The 25,805-nt window shown below is 32.7% G+C and overlaps 1 protein-coding gene and 1 long non-coding RNA gene across 4 annotated transcripts; one reads left to right on the top strand and one right to left on the bottom strand.

Moving 5' to 3' along the window:
* Positions 1-4,826: 4,826 nt before the first annotated feature.
* LOC140050934 (uncharacterized) lies at positions 4,827-6,855 on the top strand. Its single transcript, XR_011845470.1, has 3 exons — positions 4,827-4,875; positions 5,645-5,704; positions 6,414-6,855. It is a non-coding gene; the product is annotated as an uncharacterized lncRNA (long non-coding RNA).
* On the bottom strand, positions 6,835-25,433 carry LOC140050932 (uncharacterized). Of its 3 annotated transcripts, XM_072095935.1 has the most exons (3): positions 22,780-22,883; positions 21,961-22,047; positions 6,835-9,634 (listed from the first exon to the last, which is right to left on the bottom strand). In XM_072095935.1, the coding sequence occupies exon 3, from the start codon at positions 9,564-9,566 to the stop codon at positions 8,283-8,285; it is 1,284 nt and encodes a 427-aa protein (XP_071952036.1). In that variant the 5' UTR covers positions 9,567-9,634; positions 21,961-22,047; positions 22,780-22,883; the 3' UTR covers positions 6,835-8,282. The 3 variants fall into 3 exon arrangements, 2 of the variants coding, with proteins under 2 accessions (XP_071952036.1, XP_071952037.1); XM_072095936.1 differs by lacking the exons at positions 21,961-22,047; positions 22,780-22,883 and adding an exon at positions 25,196-25,426; XR_011845469.1 differs by lacking the exons at positions 6,835-9,634; positions 21,961-22,047; positions 22,780-22,883 and adding exons at positions 22,932-23,258; positions 25,196-25,433.
* Positions 25,434-25,805: the final 372 nt, after the last annotated feature.

The raw sequence follows: 25,805 nt of genomic DNA, 5'->3' as shown, positions 1-25,805 counted from the left end.
CTCTGGTTTTTTTTCTATGCCTAATTTGAAATGTGTTATTTTATAGTTACTCTAGTAGCTAGATCAACTTTCGTATGCACTTTGAGGTCCAGAGAATTTGACTTCAGAAATTGGTTTAGGGTGGTCAAACAATCATTTTTGGCTTGGTTACACATTTTGAAAATGTGGCGAAAGGTCAAAAGGTCAGGGTGAAAGGTCATAAGACCAAACACCAATATGTCCTTAAATCTCAACAACCATTGGTCACAGCGAAGTAATTTTGGTCTCAAATTGATCAGAAGGTATACATTTATATTCAGTCTAATGGGACATTTTAGTCAAAAATGACCGGAAATGCCATGTCTGACCTTTGACCCACTACAGAGGGCATGTATGTATCTCCATAACTACCGTACTGATCGTAGACACTTAATTTTGGTCTTAAATTGTTTGAAATAAATATTTATTATTTGTAGCACATTTTTACAACAAAATTGTTCAGAAGGCATGCTTTCATATTCAATCTAATGGGACATTTTAGTCAAAAATTATCAGAAATGCCATTTCTGACCTTTGACCCACATATCATGGCATCTTCATATCTCTGTAAGTACTGGTCGTAGAAACTTAAATTTGGTATCAAATTGTTCGAAATATACATATTTACATTCATTGTAATAGAAAATGTGGTTAAAAGATGAACAGAAATACTATTACTAATGTTTCAAACAAAAAACATATCTCTACATAACTTATCTTTAGACAGTAATGTTATGCAATAACTGATACTTTAAATTGTTTCAATTTCAAGTACTAGTTATTGCTGTCCCCAAGAACATTTTGATAGAAACGTCAAGCTCAACAGTTCTTTTCAGAATGCTAGAAGTAACTAGCCATGTGTATCCGATTAAACTCCCCGGGCATTTATTGTTCAAAGGGCAGGGGAGGCATCTTTATTTGTGGTATAATATGGTAATATGTATAATCAAATAAATACCACCTAGATGTAAAAAAAAATACAGCACAATTAATATCAAAAAGTGAAAAAAATGCTTGGTAAATTGTAGATTATGGTAGTTAATGTAATGTGTTGTGATACAATTATTGTGTAAATGCATGGCGGGCGTATTCCACATGGTGTTCTAAGAGGGAATGGTGCCGTTTATTTGAGAGATTCGTATTCTTCTTTATGCTTTTTAACGAAATGTTTCTGTCTTTTAGAATAAAAGTGACACTGTCATAGATAACATTAAATGGATCTTCTCTTCCAGGTGCCAGTATAATGATATAAAACAATGAAATATCATTATCCTGACACAATTGCACTCATAATGGATCTTCATTCTATCATCTGTTTGTTTGTGACTACAATTTGACAATCTTTTGCATATTTTTAAATGCCAATACATAGCTTCATTACTATTGTACAATATGTCCAGCTTTCCTGAAAACACCCTTGTGTACTGTAGTACAGTGTTGTAGTATGATTTTATCATGATAACTTCTGATGCTTTTATTGTCAATGAATTCAGTACCTAAAACATGTCAAAGTTTCTAGTGGTATTGATAATAAATCTCCAGAAACATATATTGTTTTATTATCTACACTGGGAACAGACGTGTATAATATACACCGACAAAACTTATACATATTATGTATACGTTTTGTCGGTAACATTCAAAAATATTATGCAACAGTGTTACGGAATAATGACAATGAATTGGTCTATTATAGTTGTCTGTGATACCTTTTATTACATGATTGTACTTGCAACAGGATAGAATGAGGTTTAATCCAGTTATTATTCTTATTATATTAATTTTTTTTTTTTTATCTGGGGTGTATTTATTTGATTATACATGTTACCATTATTACACCCAAACAAAATAAACGCCTTCCATAAATAACTAAATGCCCGGACCTTTTATTCGGGTAACTATAGTAAGTTACTTCTAGCATTCTTAACTGTTGAGCTCGAGTATTTATTCGAATTAACACCCGCTTTGAATAAAAGCCTCCATTCCCTCCAATAGATCATCATGTGGAATAAACGCTCCGCCACATGCATTTACAAAATAATTGTATCACAACACATTTCATTAATTACCATAATCTACAATTACCAAGCATTTTGACATAATGTTATCATTTTTTATATTAATTGTGCTGTATTTTTTACATCTAGGTGGTATTTGTTTGAATATACATGTTACCATATTATACCCCAAATAAAGATGCCTCCCCTCCCCCTAAAAACCCTTTTGAACAATAAATGCCCGGGGCGTTTAATCGGATACACATGGCAAGTTACTTCTAGCATTCTGAAAAGAACTGTTGAGCTTGACGTTTATATCAAAATGTTCTCGTGGACAGCAATAAAAACTAGTAGGCCTACTTGAAATTGAAACAATTTAAAGTATCATATTGCATAACATTACTGTCTAAGGATAAGTTGTGTAGAGATATGTTTTTTGTTTGAAACATTAGTAATAGTATTTTCTGTTCATCTTTTAACCACATTTTCTATTACAATGAATGTAAATATGTATATTTCGAACAATTTGATACCAAATTTAAGTTTCTACGACCAGTACTTACAGAGATATGAAGATGCCCTGGTATGTGGGTCAAAAGTCAGAATAGCATTTCTGATAATTTTTTACTAAAATGCCCCATTAGACGGAATATAAATGCATGCCTTCTGAACATTTTGAGACCAAAATTGACTTGCTGCGACCAGTGGTTGCCGAGATACAAGTACCTTTATTTATTTGTTTATATAACCCTTGACCCTGACCCTTTGACCTTTTGTAACATTTTTCAAAATGTTTTTCAAATAACAAAATATATATTTCGAACAATTTAAAACCAAATTCAAGTGTCTACGACCAGTAGTTACGGAGATAAATACATGCCCTGGGTTGTGGGTCAAAGGTCAGAAATAGCGTTTCCGGTCATTTTAAACTAAAATGTCCCATTAGACTGAATATAAATGTATACCTTCTGATCAATTTGAGACCAAAATTACTTCGCTGTGACCAGTGGTTGTTGAGATTTAAGGACATATTGGTGTTTGGTCTTATGACCTTTCACCCTGACCTTTTGACCTTTCGCCACATTTTCAAAATGTGTAACCAAGCCAAAAATGATTGTTTTACCACCCTAAACCAATTTCTGAAGTCAAATTCTCTGGACCTCAAAGTGCATACGAAAGTTGATCTAGCTACTAGAGTAAGTAGCTTTATTGTATAGTGCTCCGTGGCTACGTCGACCCTATTACCTATGAGAGCAAAATAAAAAATACCTCTTTAAGAGCATAAACGGCCGGTTTGTTATACCGTATAGGCATAAATTCATGTCAAAATATTCCTTGTATTTATATGTTTTTTCACGAAACTGAGATCGTATAATATTCGTAATACAGTAGAGACGAAATACACTAAACATTTTCTTAATTCAAATGTATATTCAATTAGTCGTTGGTGTTTGAACTACTGTTTTAGCACCAGGCCGATTGTTAGTGACGTATCGTCACCGTGCTCATCACTTGTTTTATTAGAAAATATAGATGATCATATTAATATTCTCGAATCGGGCATAATCAGATATAAAATAAATAGCAAGCACGATAGTAATTCTTTTTATATACGTTACTACCGTTTTTATTCATTTTCTCGAATCCTCAATTACGATGAAATGTTAAAGGACAGAGAGTCATTTATTATGCTACGGGCTCTATGTTGTCATGGTGACAATAAGTCCTTGATTATTGACTATTTATCGGTGATATTGTCGAGGACAGCTATCGTTGCCTTCAATTCCTTTTACAAACGTACGTTGTCGTCGTCGCGTGTACTTCTTATTCGGCCACGTTACGTTAAGCTAAAGCACTGTACTCTTTGCTATCACAAGTTATTCATTTTCATAGAACGAACTATCAACATAAATTAAGTATTAATTATGATGACATTTTAAAGTAAAATATCGCTTTAAACAATTAATCGAACAAATATTAAACTGTAATATCTTGTTAGTAATGATATTGATAATGATATATTGTTTTGCCGTACGAGAAAAAAACTAATACACAAAAGCAAAATCTTTACATTCAAATAATATTTATTCATAATATTATCATCATTTATAGTAATTATCATAACAATTACTATCATAGTTTCTATAAAAATGTATATTATGTATATTATGCTAGAAGAGCACACACACCAGATTAACATAATTGATTATCATATAATTATTATTAGCTAGCTCTTTACAAACATAATGAACTTAACATAAAGTATAAGGATAGGTCTAATGAATAAAGTAAAACTATAAATAATAAAGAGAATTAGGCCTATCGTAAAATTATATTGTTCCAGAGAAGAGTTAATTTTCCAGAATAAAACAAAAGGGCATAAAATGAATTATAAAATGAAAATAAATAAATTCAGTAAATGCCATTAATATTCTGAATACATTAACCACGTGTCGTGGTTCATATTAATTTTGCTATTATTAGTTAAACTTGCAATTGTTCATATACATTTGCTTCTTAAGGTGGCTAATGCCTTACAAAATTATTATAACTTTAAACATGGAACACAAGCCTACATGTTCAATAGGGTTGGTGAAATCTGTCCATAATAGGTTACTTTTCTGTCCATAATAGGGGACTTTCTGTCCATAATAGGGACTAGAGGGCGCTGTTGTTTGTCCATAATAGGTAACTTTCATAATTGGCTGTCCAAAATAGGCGACTTTTTGTCCACAATACTCGAGTTTATTGGAGTAGTGCGCCATCCATTGTGTTGTCCATAATAGGTGATTTTGTTGGCGTACTCGTACCAGGGAGTTGCTCCCTGCTCGTACATACGTAGTTTATTTCGCGAGTAGAAGTAATAATATTATTAGTTAATACTAATTTGCTTTCTCTTCAGACTTCGAGGCTACCTAGGCCTAGCTAGTAGGAGGCCTAGGCCTAATTAGTATAATTATTTAAGTCTCTCTAGCCTCTAGGCCTAGCCTAGGCTAGTCCTGTTTTAGTTAGGCTACCTCAGTCAGGCCTAGGCCCTAGTACTACTACTAGCTTAGCTGGAGTCCATTTGTTATTGTCCACTAATGAAATGTGAGCTTTTTTTTTCTAGGCCTACCTTACAGCAGGGGAGGAATACAAATGACATGGGCTCATATTAGGTAGATAGGTTTCCTACTACAAACACCTAGGCCTATCCTCATTATCTGTTTTTTTATTATTTTATTTTTTTAATATGAATATTTTACAGACTAGGGCCTATGCCTACTCGTAACTATACTGCCTAACTGCAGGTCAGGTCTGGCGGACTAGTCACTATACAGTCTTTTACTAATACCACTGCCACCACAGCCCACTACTATACTTTGAAGACCGAAATCAGCTACTACTAGCCTAGTCTACTAGACCTATTGGTAGTTTGTCTTCAAATCACAGACATCTAGATTGCTAGATTGACCTATTTAAATTTTTGTTTTTTTAAATTATTTTTTGAATGAATGAGTCTTATCCAGACAGTTCGAACAGTTAGTAGGTTGGCAGTATAGTAGAGCCAGAGCTATTGTTACTGTATGTTATTAATTATGTCATCTATTTAAATCTCAATTTTTCCATATTTTTTGCATGTATCACAGATTGTGTACAGTGTATCTTCTGATCAATGTTATAGTACAGTAGCATGGACATTAACCAGGGTAAGTAACAGATAGGCCCAACTTACAATTGAAGAATAATACTTTACATACACTACCCACTAGGCCTACATCTTTTAGGACATTTTTCAAAATCCCAAGAAAAAGCCTATTTAGAAAAAGTATTTGTTTGCAAAAGTAATCTTCGGAAAAAAAGGATACAATTTAGTCAAACATTTTCAGAGAGACAAACTGAATTTTATCAGTACCGTAGTAGAAAAACTGACAATACATGAAAATTAATTTTTAACATTCTGATTTGAAATATTCTATTCATTTGAATTGCTAAGAAATTAAAAGTAGATATTTTTTTTTTCATTCATTATAAACATTACAATCACAGTACAAAGAATAGATAAATCCACTAACAAATTCATGCAGAAAATATTTCAAAATTTAATTGAATGTTATATTATTAAAGCATTCATTCAATAAAGCATTTGTCTTTAAAACATTTAATATCAGTTTTCATATAGTGAGTATGGTAATAATTGACTCTAACAACTGGTATAAACTTAAATTTAGTAAAACAATCCTACATATCTTTTTTTAAATGCAATAAAATATTTAAACATAACTGTTTCCCACCATACTGTTTCCCACCATACAACATGAAAATTTGTCTCAGCATTACTAAGATTGAAGTTACTTGCATTATAAAATACTTAAACATTATTATAGTATTTAAATGCTTCCTTTTTTTTTATTATAGGCATACAGATGTTTGATATTCTGCTCATATACAGTATGCTGCTGAAATGAAAAAGTACATCACTTCAACGTATTATTTTTGATCATAATCATCGATCAATAATTATAGTAATAAACATAATAATTATGGTTCATTTTATTTATCCTTGCTATTTTTTAAATTGTAGTTTAACCATGTTTTTACACTTTTAAAATTAATATAATTCAGTATTTTTTAAATGTGATTTAGATTTTGAATAAACTGTTCTGAATACAGAACAAAGGTGTTGCTTGTACACTGCGTGTATGTAAACTTGATTTATTGTCGTATTTCTTATTATTAAACATTAAAATTGATTCATTTAATTAAACAATATAATAAATGGATGAGATGTGCTGCTGTTGATACACTTTAGACTGGGATGGTTTGTCATTGAGCTATGTGGATCCAGAATTTTGAAATAGGGGAGGACCTAAAATGACGAAATGAAGTGCTGAACTGTGATGTCTTTTTCAATATTAAATTGATTTTTATTATTACTGTTAACAAAACAAAATAAGTCCAAAGAAAAAAAAATACAATTACATTGAAACACCAATGCATTTATAAAAATAACAGTTTACATGTTTATTATCTTAAAAAAATTAAACTTTATCAATATTATTATTAGAGTATATGGGTATTTTTTATTTTTGTAAAAGAACGTGTGGGTTTGGTGATTTATTTAAACTTGCAATAGTATGGTAAGTTGCGTAATGTCTGTCCGTACTATCAAACCTAAAATGAAGTTCAAATTAAATTATTTGTTGCTGAATAAATTTCACATTTCATTATTATTATTAGTGGACAATAACAAATGGACTAGGCCTAGGCTAGTAGTACTAGTAGGCCTATAGAGGTAGCCTAGCTAACTAGCTAGGCCTAGGCTAGAAAGACTTAAATATTTATATACTAATTAGGCCTCCTAGGTAGCCTCGAAGTCTGAACAGAAAGCAAATTAGTATTACTTCTACTCGCGAAATAAACTACGTATGTACGAGTACGCCAAAAAATCACCTATTATGGACAACACAATGGATGGCGCACTACTCCAATAAACTCGCCTATTGTGGACAAAAAGTCACCTATTTTGGACAGCCAATTATGAAAGTCACCTATTATGGACAAACAACAGCGCCCTCTAGTCCCTATTATGGACAGAAAGTAACCTATTATGGACAGAAAAGTAACCTATTATGGACAGATTTCACCAACCCCGCTCTACATGTTCGCAGTGTGTATTATATGCTGAATTCATTTGCTTTAGTATTGACCTTGTGTATTCTATAATAAAAAGTCGACCACCATAGTAAACTAAATTATCATATCATAAATCGAACACAAACGTTCGTATGTTTGTATTGTCGTCTAATAGTTATTAACACTATATATAGAAATAGCCATTTTCTTTTTGGTGCTTGTGCGCAAATTTGACTTCCTGCGTCTGCGCATACTGCACTGCTGATCAGAAAATGTGCATTGTTGTATGTTGGTGGGAACATAAATTGTTTTCGGTAGCTTTTTTCGAACGCCTCCATGAGAAAATATAGCACCACAACAGATAGCCTGTACCTGTTAAAACTGTCAGTATATCAGTTTATATCGGTATATATGCATATATTAAAATAATATATTCAAGCAGCATCCTCACGTACAACGTGTCCATGATGCAGTATAAGCACCGTATACTTTACTTTTATGTATAGCCGGCCATACAAACGTTTAAAATATTAATCGTCATTTTCAGCTAGTACAGATTAAATTGAACCCAAATTCGAAATCGTATTAAAGCAGTTTTATAGTTCAACTGTCCAAATTTAAGGAGTTTACAAAATGTGTTCTTTAAAACAGTTACAGTTTTACACAATCAGTTGTTGATTTACTGCGTTTGAATTTGGACGTTAAGCTGGTGATCCTGTTTGCGAAACCCTTCTCGCTTACTTGTGTGCAACCGTCTTTCGACTTGTTGGACATTTGGTTTTTCTGGAAGTTGACATTTGTTGTCTGATGACCCCCGCGTTTTACATACTTGTTTGCTTGTTTGCTTCCGATTGTCAGTCTGCGTTCGATAGCTTTACCAATCGCTTCAGGGTCGATTCCTGTATCCACATCAATATTAAATGTTGCCAATGTGTCCGCTAGGTCTGACTCAATGTTTTGATTAGAAACACTCAATTCATTTTCATTATTATCGATACAGTCCTTTGAACACGATGGTATATCCTCATCGATCTCTTTAATTGAACGTATTTCTTTGGCGGAATTGGTTCTTGATATTGGCGTGTTCAATGAATTCAACGCTTCGAAAGATGACGGACTGGATCTGCAACCTTGTTGATATTCATGAAGGACATCACCAGTTCTCCTACTTTTTAAACTGGTTATCATTGACACACTCCTTGATCTAACATGTCCGTCAATCTCTTCAATGCTTTCTGGTGTGACAGCAAGCATATTATGGCCACTGGTGGTCCGTCTTCGTCTAACTGACCCAATTGATCTAGCTTCTGTAAGGATTTTCTTGAGATCTTCATTTGTGCAGACAACACCGTGTTGATTGCTAAGTCTATTCCGTGCGGTATTCAGTTCTATTGCGGATTCACTCCTCGTCCTCAACATTTTCTTTGTAGGATGTGGCATTAAACATCTAGTCTCTGGTTTCGTTGTATCACATTCTTGGATTTTCTGTGTTTCTGACGCCATGATGTATGCCTTTGATCGAACCATATCTTCGTAGACGATATTTTTACGATGTGTTACTACGTCGGAGTCTGATTTCAATCGATTCAAATCTTTTCTCCTTGATTTAATAAAAAATTTACCTTCTCCAGAAAGCGTTGCCTTGCGATCGGTTATTTGTTTGCTTTCTCGGTCGGTTAGGAACGTATCATCGACGAGTTCCGTTTGTTCAAAGCTAAGTCTCTCCTGACTGTCACATATACTACTAGATGCACTAGATGAACTACAACTACTAACGTTACGTGACCGATTCTCTGGATGTTTTAATGAAAAATACCGCATCATCTGTCGCTGCTTCATTTTTGTTAATCGATATTTCCCAACAGCAGAGAGTTCTCGCATTTGATTGGTTGAACCCGAACATTTCGTACGCTTTTCTCTAAACGGGTTTTCCATTTGTTAGTAGAATTACCAGGCTGACGTAAGTAATGCTTAAATGTCAAAGGATTCTACGATGCTCGTATCTGAAATTTAAGAAAGAAAGTACCATAAATCTTGGTTAATGTGAGATAGAAATTAAACAATTGAGAATTTACGTTGATTTTAAACAGCCAGTAGCATAGCTTTCGTAGTCGTCATATTAGCATTGTCTAGTTCACCAAGCATGACAGTTTTATAGCTTAATGCACCTAGTTAGACTAATTTCTTGGTTATACAAGGTAAATAATCATTATGTGAAAGAAAATGATAGGTGTATATTACAATGATATTTCATTAGTTTCAAACACGTCAGAAACAAAATCGTGAATACAAAATAAGAATGACGGTTATTTCGATTCATTAAAATAATGCTGAGCTAGTTAATAGAATAGTACTGAAAGATTTGTTTTCTTATTGATAGTCGTCAAGGGTTGATGGTACGTTTTAGCCCAACTCAACATCGCACCACTACCACAGAGAGAGAGAGAGAGAGAGAGAGGGGGGGGGGGGGGGAGAGAGACGGGTGGGAACAGGCAGCACATAATCACTAAGTTTAATGTAAGTTCCGATAACCTTTTAACTTCTTAAACATTCTTTTAATTATAAAGGACCTACATATTTTAACTCGTTAGACGTTTCTATTAGAAATTGCAATACCTTTTTAAATTTTAAAAGTTAATTATAGAACTTTATGCTTAATAATGACACTTTTTAAATTTTTATCTTCCTGACCTTTTACTGTCTTGCATTTCTATGTACATTTTTATATTTATTCTTTATTCAATTTTAACTATTGTAATATATTTTTACTTGTATTGTTGAGGGCCCCTTAAAATCAGCTTCCGCTGGCTGGGTCACCCTATTGAAACATGGTTGAATAAATAAATAAATAAATAACCTAAATATAAGCTAGCTATAGCTACTACCCCAAAAAAATTATTTTTTTAAAGGTAATACAGACATAGCCCTTGTTTAATGGAGACACGGTGCACTCGATCATTATACTTACGACAAGGTAATACAGATATAGCCCTTGTTTAATGGAGACACGGTGCACTCGATCATTGTACTTACGGCACGACAATAAGCACCTGTATTCTGACAAGAATTGGACGGTGTGTAACATTAATGATTACTTGATTACGATATAAATATCTTGCTTTTTCTTAGATGATCTATGACATAACGAGCTGAACAAACATGTACATGACAGAAGCTAATGCCTTCTATATCTGTTTCATTAAGCTAGCTGTCTAGGCCTACTATATCTTGTATAGAAACACATTGGATTGATTGGTTACCGCTAACATGTTTTGTAACCGTTAAAAAAGAAAGGAAATTATTAAAATATAAGGCTTTAATAGACGGAACTAAAAAAAAACCTTTATTTTTACAAATTGTTTCTCAAACATAAGGAAAAAACATCTTAAGTAGGCCTCTCCCCCTGAATCTTAATACAACATGTATCATTTTATGAGCTCGTTACGTTTCATTATACGAATGAATTGAATGTAATGCTATAGCGGCTTCCAAATTATAATATGTATAATAATAATATAGTAGTAGTACTGTACCATTCATTCAATAACTTTAGATAGCTACTGTTTAACATTGTGACCAAAGTGAAATTAATTTTGTTTTAAGTAAGTCTACTTATCAATAAATAAAGAGGATAATTATTAATAGTTGAATAATGAATCAAATCGTGTGATACTGACACTTGTAGTATCATTCATTTATTATTAAGGCGCATCTCGTTGTGCAAAAAACCTCACATTTTTCAGTATAATGGTCAATTAAATAGACCGCGTAGCTTGTCCCATGTTGAAATCTGTATCTATCCTGAGCTTAGAATTTACACAGACGAGCGGTAACGGTAATATTAATCATTGTTATTAGGGGGTTATTCCTTATGTCCATTTACACACAATGTGGAGGTTTCTCATTAATGAGAAATAACAGATATGTTTTTATTACCGTTACCGCTCGTCTGTGTAAGTTGGCTTTAAGACCAACTTAATTTTATCACAGATTATGCAAATCATTAGTTTTATATTAAGTCACGAATATTTATTGTGATGTCCAACGATCGTGGGTCTAATAGTCCATGGTACCATGTTGATTCAATGTCAACAATGTGTGTATTTTCAATTCACCAAATTGCGTTATAAAGTATCTAAACGTAAAGTGTTGTGTTGTTAATTTTATGTTTATTATATAATAATTAATTTATTCAATTTAGCTAGACCTTCTGATAGAAAATTATAAACTACAAACCAGCTCTGTGAGGCGCTACTATTTACCTGGAATTATCCTTGATTTACTGACTCGATGCTGTGTGACGTACGATGACTGAATAAACATTTCTTTTTTTTAAATTAATATTATTAGTATTATTATTCTCTCAATTGTTATTGTTATGAAATCTATAGAAAGCCGTGGTATTTTATCATCAGCTTTGACACGCCCATACAAAACAACTCATCCATTGACGCACGCGTACAAACGGCGTGCCAACATCATTTGAACGCGCGTCATTAATTCTGTCCATGATTGACGTATGGCGCGCATATTGCATAGAAACTGTTTAATATAGCAATTGCAGAATCCTAGTTTATAAGCCTTGTAGTTGTTATGTACTGTTGCAGCTCCTTCCTTGTATTTGTTTTATAAATTGTATTGGCGTAGAATACTTTTAGCCAACGTTTTAAAACAATATTCCTTTAAAAAAAACTGAATTCATATAAAATACAAAAATATATTTCCAATGTCAATGTTTTTTTAAAGTAAGAATGAATACGATACAATCTAAAGAGTAATTTCATTACAGATCACATTTTCGTTAATCGGGAGCCTTAGAGCAGTGCATGTACACGTTATAAGTGACGTCACCACATAATGTATGTCGTAAGCCGTGTGTGTCTCTGTGTCACAAGAATTATTCTTTGTAATAAAGTTGAATGAAAATTAATGTAAAAGTGTGTTTTATTAGCTAGCTCAAGGCAAGGATTAACTGCAATGATATAGGAAAAAATGTATGCACACTATACAGACCTAAGCAGTACATACGATACCGTACGATAACATTTTAAACAAAATACACATTAGGACCGATCCTACTACTGTAAAATAGAAATGTGTTAGAGAGCCTTGTGTGTAGGCCTACAGTATAAATAATGGTGGGGCGTTTACACGAAAAAATAAAGCGTATTCGAGGGGGAGTTTATTCAAATAAATACTATGACGACTGATGCAATATACAAATAATGATGTAGAAAACGGAAATTTATTTATTTATTTAAACCCAAGCATGGACAATTAGATCTTTTATTTGTCTATGATTATTACTTCTCCCAACTACTAATAATTATAGTTTGTTTACTATAGCCCATTTTATATATTTTTGGTAGACTTAACTGTATTTAGTTTTTCTGTGTTGTTATAATCATGTGGCTTTCTATAAAAACAATTGAGAAGAGAAAGCTTGTTACTACTCCGGGCAATTCAAAGGCATTCACAGCAAAAGATAACTATGACATTAGCAGCTTAAACCATGTATGTGCACAACATACGGGGCGCCGTTTGGGATGTATGTCACATAGACCTACATCCATTGTGAAGACATTGTTTGCAGACATTCTGTAGTTTGGAGAAGAAATTTTCAAAAGATTAGACAAAATTTATCTCTGAGATAATTAGACTTCACCACTTTGTAAACCATGGACAAGAACTGTGTATAAATATAATGATATCTCACTCCCGAAAATACATTGTATATTGTACAGAGAATTGGGTTTCTTATTGCTGTATTTTATATATTAATTTTAAATTTGTTTAAACGAAGGAGACTTAATTGGTATGAACACATAATTAGATTACCGGATGATACCTCAGATCAAACAAACAATGACAGAAACAGGAAAGTAAAACGACCCGTAGGAAGACCAAGAAATAACTGGATGAATCAAATAAAGAAAGACGTACAAGGACATGTAGACACTAACACAATAACAAACCATCCTGCCATAAACAGACAAACATGGAAACAAATTGTGGAAAGCGTAATGTCAGAGCACGGAAAATGTTAAAAGAGAGAGAGAGAATTAAATATTATTTTAATTTGAGTAATGATGAATTGTATTTTCGTAATAATTAAAATACGATAAAAGGCAATCAAACAACCAAAACATGAACAAATATTTATAATGCGCCCTCTCTAAAATACCAAATGGGTATGTGTTCTGTAGAGGACGTGCTAGTATTTAACACACTGGATCACTAACCTCCTGAGCCTTTCTAAGCTTAGTCGTTTTACATCGGCGCCAAAATATAAAGCATCTGAGCGCGGAGATTTAGTTCAAAAAATTAGTGAACCTTTAAGTTTATACCGTATTATAAAGGATATAATTCAAAATAATATGAAGTTGTTTTCACAATTATTGAAATTTTAAAATAATTAAAAAACCGATATTTTTATTTTCTTCTTGTTCCTAATGGACTAGTGTTTTTGAATCGCCTACATTGCTCAGAAACAACAACAGAAAAAGAAAATGTCATTTTCTGTTCAGTATTTACTTTCATTTGGAGCCTATTTTATAATCATCAATTTATTCCCATCATTATTATTTCAGCATTTTCTCTACTTTCGTTAAATATTTTTCCAACTAAATGTTATTATAAGGCTATTTTTTATGAAGTTCGACCTGTTTTTATATTGTCACGCATAGGCCTAAATATGTTCCTGTGTGATATAACATGCTCCAGAAGGTTCTCTGTCGTATATTGAACTCTGTCTGAACATTCGTGCTTATAAAAGAAACATGAACAAATGATCTGTAAAAAGACACACTTTACATGGATGCTACTACATGTTAATGGACATGTAGATATAAAATCCTCTATAATAGGCTAAAAATAAGACGACAACGACGTATTAAATCGCTCCAATTCCAAAATAATATATTACACTCTAGTTAAGTTGTTAAAACTAACGCTACGGGACTTTATGTTAATCGATTCAATGGTTTATGTTGATCCGGAAGACTTAACTAAAACGTTGGGAGATTTATCGTTTTAACTTCCAATTGCTTGTTTATCAGTTTTAAAACATTTTATTCTAAAGATAACAGAATTGTGCATAGATGGCAAAATATACCCGTTGATTAAACGAGGTATAACCTATAAACCCGTCGGCTTCAGTATTGAGAGATATTTATCAAATGACGATGACGTATTGATAAGTAGCATCAAATTCACATTATTCAAAATATACATAGAAAAATAAGAGAAAATAAACATAGAAGCTATAGGAAATTCTTGTATGACTCAAACAGTTTCTTATTCCAACTTCATTTTATATTAGGCCTATATTTGCTTTCTTACTGACGATTTGTCTTACCGGTACTTTACCATTTACTGCAACAAAACGTATAATGCATTATAATTTCGACTGATGTACACCACTGTGAAACTGTAATTTCAGTCGCAGTACAGACCTATTTATTCTATTCCACACTAATTACAGTACTCTAATAAACGTCATCAAGATACAACCAGGCTATGAGTAAATCGATTCTAAATGTAGAAAACCAATCTACTCAGACAGGTGACATCTGAAGGGATTATTTATTTCTTATTAGAAAAATGGGACTATAAACTATTCCTTTAGGCGGCGTATCAACTTTAAATTATCTTTTTAGCTAAAGCTAATGAAAGAAAGAAAATGTAGCACAAAGAAACGTTGACTTGACAATGTACTTTGTGTCACTAAAGGCAGAAAAATAAAAACAAATTCCAGTCGTAAGCTCTTTGTTTAATTTTGTGTTGGCAAACTTTGTTCTTTTCATTTTTTTTAACGTTTTAAATTTAAAACAAGGCCATATACATGGCAACAATCGCGTGCGCCAATTTGAGTTAGTGTTTACCGACCGACCGACATAGTGAGCTGTAGAATCGCGTTTGCACGCGACTAAAAAAGAATATTTATAATAGAAAACAAGCTAAATGTTATAACTGCCATACGCTATCTAACAGGGCCATGTACATGGCTGCAGTCGCGTGCGCAAATTGGAGTTAGTGTTTACCGACCGACCGACCCACCAACTGACCGATATAGTGAGCTGTAGAGTCGCGTTTGCACGCGACTAAAAAAGAATAATTATAATATAAAACAAGCTAAATGTTACAACTGCCATACGCTATCTAACAGGGCCACATGGTTGCAGTCGCGTGCGCAAATTTGAGTTAGTGTTTACCTACAGACCGACCGACCAACCAACCGATATAGTCAGCTGTAGAGTCGCGTTTGCATGCGACTAAAAAAGAATATTTATAATAGAAAACAAGCTAAATGTTATAACTGCCATACGCTATCTAACAGGGCCACATGGTTGCAGTCGCGTGCGCAAATTTGAGTTAGTGGTTACCGACAGACCGACTGACAGACAGACCGACCTACAGACCGACCGGCATTATGAGCTGTAGAGTCGCGTTTGCACGCGACTAACGCGACAAAAAAAGGATATTTGTAATAAAAAAACAAGCTAAATGTTTTAACTGTCATACGCTGTATAACAAGGCCATGTAGGCCTATGGCTGCAGTCGCGTGCGCAAATTTGAGTTTTTTTTAAAGCCACTAAATACCACGGTGTTAGAAAATGTTTCGCGTTCGTTTAGCTACATTTCAGAGTTTGCCGTATAGTTTATACTGATTCATACGTATGCGCAGATCATGTATGTAATGTTGATTCCTGAACGTTTGTTTGAATTTCATCATTCGACGTAGGCCTACAGGTTTCGTTTTTTTAAAGATTGACATTATTCTTCAACAAATGTCTGTTTGTTTATGATTGTACAAATCAATCATTTTGTTAGAATTTTCTACACAGATAAAAAATGATTGATACTCGTATATTTATTGTGGCAATGAATAAAATATGACGACGAAGCAATATATGTGCCGTTATTTAATGGATTCAGTTAGAATAAAATGTCATTCCTGATTAATTGGTAAAGTTAGTAGGCTAGTCTAATGTTGATGAACAAGAACAGAGAGACATTGGAATAGGTCATTGAAAGCCATCTCTAATGAGATAAGCAACATTGAATACTAACAGCATCTTGATAAATTGGTAAAATTATAATTAATAAGGCTGATTTGCATCTTTGATTCATATGAATTGTGTTTTGGAAGCCCAGAGGTAGGAAAGCAGGGTTAAATTAAGTGCTGAACTTAACCTTGAGCTAGCTGCTATTCTGCTTTTAAAATTAATAATTGTCAGTTCTTGATCACTACTTGTTTTCTCTTTCATTGATAAGTCAGAAAGAGCGCGGAGTTGTGCTGTAAGTTTCATAATTTAAAGCTCAGGTACAGGGTTAAGGTTAGACTCTAGTAGCTAGTAGCTCAGGTACAGGGTTAGGGTTAGACTCTAGTAGCTAGTAGCTCAGGTACAGGGTTAGGGTTAGATGTACATAAGCAAATATTATATGTAAAAGAAATCACGGCGAAAAAACATGAATTTCCCTTAAAATGGCAATATACCAACAAATGGCAAAAATCTGCTATAAAAGACTTTTTATCAGTAGGCCTATTGTAGTTAGGTAGTTTAACCAATATAATAACAAATCCGGTGACCATAGACATTTTAAAAAGTGCAAACAAATGCGGTCGGTATACAGTGGATAATTGTTGCTATAGCACCAAAACAAGAATTTGAAGTTTGAATAAAAAGTGACCAGAAACGTAAAATAAAATATTAATGATATTTTTTACCACACCGTTTATTTTTCCTTTTCTTTTTTAAAGTGCCTTTCTATTTACAACATTTATGTACAAAAGAATAGGAATTTTACTGTGTAATAACTACACCCCCCCCCCCTCCCACACACCCCACCCTGATGTAGCAAAAATAGGAAACATGGGAAATTATAGATCGATCGTTACTAGATTAAATGATCAATATACATTATTTGCCTGCACCTGGCCTTTAACTTACAGTAAACTAGAAATTGACATCTAAGCAACATGCTACAATTTAAAGTACAGATAATACGGTTAATAACAATGAATCTGATGACATTCTAAGAGTTTACTTTGTACTTACGTCAACATGTAAGCTAGTTCAATTTTAAATGTACAACAATAATTACTAGAACTCGAGTACCATCGTTACTGTAATCCTCTTAGCTACATCAATCAAACAATATTGCATTAGTAATTTACATTCTGAAACTATTTTCACGAAGTATGTTAAATGTTATTTCAGATTTAAAATAAAACATCGGGTTCACAGCTAAGAGAAATATTTCAAAATGCCATGCATAAAATATCGCAATGTATTCCTAAGAGTACGTACTTACTGTAGAGTACATTTACTCGGCTCAATTGAATGGATTGCATAATAATCTACTGACTGGCGTAATAATTCAATGTGATCTTTCATAATGGTTAATGTATACAGTGTTTTAAAAATAACACAAATGCAGCTTTTTATAATTCTACAGTAGATCGATGATGGCAAGAAGATTCCAGCGGTGAACGATGAATATTTTCGGAGTGTTTTTATCTAATTTCAACACTTGCTCTATTTAGCAAATAGACTGAGAATAAACTGGTACTATACATAATTATCACAGTTCAAGAGATATATCCCGAAAATGTTGGTATTACTGATTTGATTTTAAAAATGTGTATCATTTCTTTCGTTATTTACGTCAAATGAAACTAATATAACAACTTTAAAGGCCAGGTGCGGGCAAAAAAATTCTATTGATCATACATTCCAATAATTATCGATCTATAGTTTCCCCTATGTTTCATAATTTTTTGGATTTTATTTGTGTTACACGAGCTTGTTGAAAATAAGCCCTTTCTTATCAGTGGGGGGATAGTTCAAATTACACAGTAAAATCTCTATTCTTTTGTACACAAATTTTGTAAATAGAGAGGCATTTTAAAAAGCTATTAAAAATAAATGGTGTGGTAAAAAATGTTATCAGATGACTAAATATAGGTAATATAACTTGAATATTACATTTCTGATATTTTTATTCAACTTCAGATTTTTATTTTCATGCTATAGCAAAAATTATTCACCGTATATCCACCATCTTTTTTCACCGTCTAGGGAGTCACCAGACATGTTATTACATTAGGTACCTAACTACTGAAAAAAAGTCTTCCTGGTTTTTATAGAAGAATTTTGCCAAATTTTGTAGTTGACCATATTAAGGAAAATTCATGTTTTTTCGTCTCGATTTCTGTTACAAATATTTGATTTATGTACAATTAACCAAATATTATATTTAAAATTCATGCCTGTACCTGAGCTTTAACATCGAAACTTCCGTACACAGAAAACAAATAAAGCCTATAAATAGTCCAACGTTTACATACACTGTGCCTAGCCATAACAACATTTTAATTAAATTTCAATCTTTTGATTCCCACAAAATCGTTCAAATACGGTTCAAGTTTTTTGTCTAGATGTTTTGAATTTATTATTGCTCTTTCTAAACTCTTCAATTTCAACATCATTTGGAAAGTGCATTATGAATTAATTAAGAGGTTAGGCCTACTGTTTGAAAATGGCACACCAATTAATTGATATTCATTAAACGAATTGACTGATTACTTAAAGACACTTATAATTACAACATTAATTTATTGGTATACTGAAATCAGCTGTTTATTGATTACAGTACTTTCTATACAATATCATTGAATGCAATCGAGTTATTATCGACGGAGTGATAGTTTTAATAAAGAATAATTGTTTGACTCGATAAAGTGGTCTAGATACTACAGTGAAATTGATATCTATGTTTTAGAGTTGAACTTTCACCGAGAACAATAAAATATTGAACTAAACATTGAAAACAATTCAATACGACTAAAAATATATAGTTTGTAATGGTAATGGTTGACTTATATAGTGCCTATTTAAACGTTTCTAAACGATTTACATCAATTGCACAGTGGACTAGATGTTACACATAGGCCTATATCAACTTTAATCTCGCTTCGTGTCAAACTTACAAAGTACACGTATCTACTAAAATGTACACACGAGCCAAAGGTGTACACATTACCTCTTTAATTTTATCTACAAGAAGACTTTGTGCTACAATGAGGGACTTTGTTAGAAAATAATTCCTCTATGGTGCTACCTAAATAGATAAGACAAAATAAAAGGAACTAGGTCTATAATAAAGTCTAAAAAATTAGGTAAGGCTCCAAAAAAATAAATGCACAAAAAAACAATGAACAGTGTACGATGGTCCACCCCTAACCCTAACCCCTTTCCAAAAAGTAATCTGTCTTTCAATAGACCCTATAATACTTTGGGTTGATATAATTATCAATTTATTATTTTCTTCACTTAATTATTTCTCGTGATTGATGTTGTTGAAGTGACCATTTTACAGTGTAACAGATCATGCATCTTACAGGATTGTTGAGAGGGTACCGACAGTTAATTAGACGCAAAGCTTATATTTCTTGTACAATCTAATTTTAAATTGCAGTATTTTAATAATTTGAACACTTGACTGTTAGGAACTCCATTAGTGCATAGAGTGTTCATAATATTTTTAAAGTAGTAATATATTCAACAATTCAGTTTGATCAGCATATAATGTATTAGGCCTACAATTTGACTCGACTTGATTCTTTGTGATTCGTCTCTGTGAAAGCTTCAAATGGCCGTACAGTACGGGCCTTATATCCAGTGGAAAATAGTAATACAGCGTCACAGAGTATAAACCAACTAATCCTAACCACCTTAAACATACAGGCAACAGCTTTTGCCTTAATAAATAATATTATACTAATAATCAATCATAAGTTTCTCTGCCATCTAGTTCGTTCATTCCATCCATCCGTCAACAAAGCATTATGGTTTTTGTTCCTTTTCTTGTGCCTCTTTCGCTTTGGAACGTGTTACAAATTTCTATCTGTTAGCCTTCAATTGCTTATTTTAAGGCTGCTCTGAAAACCCTTTTAACTCTTTTTTCTATTAGTTTTCCGTTTTTTTGTCAAGCACATTGATGCTTTGCATAATACATTATACAATAAAAGCCCCATTTATTAGTACGTACTAGAGGGTGAGCTCGCTTCGCTCGCTCCCCATCTAGGGAGTGTAGACGATGGTTCTCGGAATGATAAAAATGTTCTCCTTGTACGTTTTCTGTCGGTTACCATTATTGAAAATGCCTGACATTCGTAAAACTAAACTACTTCACAGTGTTTTAGATGATTAATAACATTTTAAAGTATAGTGTTTATTGTTTGGTATGGCCCTTTGAGGAGGCGGAGTTCATTTGAGAGGGGTGCTTATTCGAGGGAACATTTATAATCAAATGGAATCCTGTAATAGATATGAAAAGTGGTAAAAACGAATAACAAATGCTTGGTAAATTGTAGATAACAGTGCGATGAATTCTACTACAAATATTATAATGATTATTATTCAAAGTGATGTTTTATTGGAGAGGCGTTTATTCAAATAAATACCATCCTAATAATTATTAATACATTATTTAATTTAAACATCTTTTAAAACTAACTGCCGTGATAGAGTGGGCCCAAGAAAGAAGCCACATGGGCAGACATCTCGGTCCTGACGGGACACAGTAGCCTACAGTTATTCCTGCCAGCTTACTCAATCAACTATCGGGATCGGGATATGTAATTTTATAATACTATTTTCCACAATATATTCCGATTCTTTATGGCCTATATTTAATTTGATCTTTATTAATTTGCAGTATAATTTTTATTTTTAAATTTGTATTGATTGATGGAAAGTGCCTGTTTCCAATCACCTTTAGGGTCAAATCTATTATTTCAACTGCTCCCTTGTGTATAAAAGAGAGAAAATAGTTGAAACCAGGTTGTTGCAATGTGAACCCGGAAATTACTTTGACCCGCGAAGAATTGAAATTGAATTGAAAATCTACTATTGAAATCATAAATTTTGTTAAAAAACTCTTTATAATATCTTCCTAAGATAGAAATATCGAACAATAGCGTCGATGTGATAACTAATTGTTATCAAATCTACGTTTCGCGGTACATCTGAGATAGATCAGGTAGGTTCCAAGGCAGAGATTTCTACCGAAGTTTTTGCATTGTGCTCGCCTATGTCAGAATTAACCATAATTTATATATAGATTGTACGATTGTTAAAATGAAAATTGATACAGTTATGTGATGAGAGGAAACATAACCATGACCCTTAAGACGAATTATGTATAACTTAACACATATACCCTCATACTTGGTGTTTACATGACTTAGAGTATGACATGAGTATGACATGACCAATTTATATAATCCTGTATACAGAACGAAACAATAAATATCTCTTACCATGTTTGATGACAAAACGCCTTTGGATTGTGGAGGAGAACGAAATTTAATCAAATGTAATCCTCTTAACATGTATGTGCTTATAACCTAAATTAATAAATAAATTGCATGGTTTAGACTGATCACATTGTGTTCAGCTTAAACTCACCGGGGAAAACGATCACACTAATCAAGTAGGCTAGTGCATGAATGAAATGATAAAATTCAATATCAGCAATTTAAAAATACACGCCTTAGGTTATAAAACGAATTTATATTCTCAATAGTATTGTACCGTATATTTAAAAATTATAGGATTTATGCATACGCATACTAATGTATGTTTACTTTGACCTGCTCTGCGAAACGTTTGTAGCCAAGCAAGAGAGGTATTAGAAGGTTTTGCATAATCAAATAATAACCCATGATAAACATATGGTAACAAAATGGCGCCTATAAAACCAAATATACAGCAACTAACATATAAATAGGCTAAACGACATTATGTTCAGTTGAAGTCCATAAACATCATACAATACATTGCAATTACCCTTGTTATCAAATAAATAAGTACACATTTTAAGATTGGTAAAATCTGTAGGCCTATATCTGTAATTATTGTATAACCATTGAGTCAGACGTGCTTGTAGAGTGTCCATCATTTGCGATGAAGCAAAATAAAATAGCAATCAATGCAATTGATATAATTTTATTAGGCCTATTATTATGATAAAAATGATAATTATTACATCAGATTTCTATATAACACTGTAACATAATCATTTAAAAATCTATAGATTAAATCATTATCGATAATAATTATGCAATAATTATGCATACCTTTCTGCAGAGTCGTTAAAATTGCGCATGCGTCTCAATACCTCGTTTGACACCACCGATTGTTACTATTCAAAGGCAATTTTAAAGAAATGGTCCATGTTGCTTGCTCAAATTCTATAGGCCTATAAAAAATCACAACGCATGACCCCAAATCCCTTTGCATCCAGCATTTTACTGAAGACCGTCATGACGGTGCTCTCATTATAAAATAGCAGCCAACAGCCATGTGATAAACTCACGGAATATTGTTTTCATTAAAGTCATTTTGTAAATGTCAGAGGTTATAATCACTCCAGAAAGCTGACAGTCTAACTCTCCCTGCTTTGTTAATTCGTGATTTGACTTCTACCGCTTTAAAGCCGGGTGATAAATTCAGATCAGTCTAATCGGGGAGATTGTATTATAGTGTACGCTGAGGTTGTTAAAGGGTCGTTCCGTTCTCAAATCGGACTTAGGCCTAAACATGAAGCCCAAGTGGTCTAATGGTATAGAAAATAAAACAGAAGATTCTTAGTTTCAAGATGATGTCTTCTTCCTTTTGTTAAATCGTTTATTTCAGATATCACTGGGAGGGAAAAGTATGAATCCTCTGAGTGAGTTATCTAAAATACGACAATAATGTTCATGTTCTAAGACAGTCCATCCATTCATCCGATGCATTAGAATATAATTAGGCTAATACATTTTATATATAAGGGTTTGATTTGTCTAACACCGTATGTGGCTAAATTTTTGATTTCCAGTTGGTTTTAACCAGGACGAATTTAAATAGTATGGCGAACCATTGTCTTCGTTTCATACACGTAATTAGCTTACTCTCAATACAACTGTTTATATAGGAATATGAAATTCTCGTTTGAGTTCAGCCACTTTATCATAATGAAGTGGATGAGTCATTTAGCTATAGCACAATTATAACATACAGACGAGAGCAATTATGTTACAGTATTGTGTGTCCGTTACAGTTTTCGGTCATATTGAATGAATTATTTCTTAGTTTTGTGCATACCTATTAAAGTCATAGGCCTTCCACACTAAGTTTGAATCTGGCAATCCTCTCTTGACATCCCATGCTTTAAAATTGTATCCCGCGGACCGTCCTATGCAGTGTACAATCATCGCCTGCAATATTTTAATTTAAACGCAGAGAGCGAAAGCCGTAACCTGGCCTACGGTCCTCTTAGGCCAATGTTTGTAGGCAAACAATGAATTTGTGTATCAAGCAACGAAGCCTGACGGTTTTTAAATTTTTTTTATCAACAGTGACCTGCAAGTTTCTCAAAATGTAATTTAGGCCTAAGTACAATTTACGCCAGAGAGGGCAAAACATCTGACCAATTAATTTCAAACATCTTTAATTACACACACAATCACTGTAAATTGACACTGTTAAGTAGGAACGTCGTGATATAATAATATTTTATGAATGCCTCTCCTGCAAATTATAATTTGTATAACAAGTAATATTTATTGGAAGTTTTGCAAAAATAAAAGCAAACACATTTTCATGAGGAAATAAATAAATCGAATCTAATTAAATTTGTTTAGTATGTGTATATTAAACAATATGTTGCGACTGTTACTTTATATCATACTCGAATAATTTACAACATACACCATTAAGCAGTATAACATTTCTTATTAAACTTCTTCAGATATATGTTTACTATAGGATATTGCTGACTGTCGACTGTCTCACTATAAGACGGGTTTACAACAAATGAATATATGCAGTGATGTAACTGTATAATTGAACTTGTTTAGAATTACGCTTAGTGAAGTTCTAATAAAACGACTGTCTGACAGTATATTGCAATAATTTACATCAAATATTTAATATATAAAGAAAAGTCAAAAGTCCAATTCTACGGTATTATTCAATATTACAAATGGAATTCCGCATGTTGATGCTTATGTTCAATTGCTTTAAACTGATTGGTTTACTAAAACAAGTACAATATACTATTCATAACAAACAAATCTCCTTAAATTTGTTTTATAAATCTGTATAATACTTGATTTAACTAAATCTGTTTATAATAGTTTATTCGATGAATGTCATTTTTGTAATCATCACGGTTAATATCATACATATATTTCATTTTTCCCTTATCAATCATTCTTTTATGCTCGACCAATCATTAAGGAACACTGACAACTCTAGCCACAGCATCATTGACTAATAAGGAATATTTATTCTAAGTGATCATCATCATTTTTTCTTTTTCAATATTGAAACAAATTTCCATACAAATTTTCAGCATCACTTTTTGTTATTAGCAGCAATTGTCTTCACTACGATTTATCCTCTCAATTAAAAATCTTGAACATTGATTTTGCTAATAAATCATAACAAACAATTAATATACAAATGGTTATGCATAGTAAAACATTACACTTAATATGTTCAACTTACCGAATTGTTAACATGGATTGGTTAAGACTACATCTCTCAGTGAATTCCTGCCCGTCTTTGCTTCTTTTACATTCGTCCGTGTAGCTGCAACACCCTTTTATTCAGGATGCCGGCCTTGTTAGCTTCAATCAAATTTCAATTTTAAACAAACAGTATAAGAGCTTCCCAGTACAAAGATTTACATGTAATTCAAGAATGCATGCAAGAAAACAAAATGTTCATTTACTTTTAACTTGCAGTAATAATGCAAAATCGTATCCTTCTGTCCGTATTAATATTTCATATTCATCGATTGAAACGCCCCCAGCGTTTGTGGCGGCGATTTAATGTAAAATCGTGTTCACGACTATTCGACTATTCGGGTGATACGTGACCAAAATGCGAAGGCTTGCGTCGTTATTCACCTTGTCAATATCAGCTCCTGTTTTCTATATAGATGTATATATTTATCTACTTATCGTCCTCGATTATCGTGCGTACGGACATCATGTTAAAAATGGGCATAAAAACGGGCCTTAAAACTTCATATGGGGCCTATAAACGGCCTTAATAGGTCATAGGCCTGACACTTATAAAACAAAAATGGGTAACAGACCTTAAAATAAAACAT

Source organism: Antedon mediterranea, chromosome 6 (assembly GCF_964355755.1).
Source record: "Antedon mediterranea chromosome 6, ecAntMedi1.1, whole genome shotgun sequence".
Classification (NCBI taxonomy): Eukaryota; Metazoa; Echinodermata; class Crinoidea; order Comatulida; family Antedonidae; genus Antedon; species Antedon mediterranea.
Note: the sequence above shows the minus strand (reverse complement) of the source record. Positions and strands in the feature narration are given on the sequence as shown.

What these genes read in the sequence shown, in the direction of transcription:
- LOC140050932 (XM_072095936.1), bottom strand. Translation starts at nt 9,566, where the DNA reads ATGGAAAACCCGTTTAGAGAAAAGCGTACGAAATGTTCGGGTTCAACC.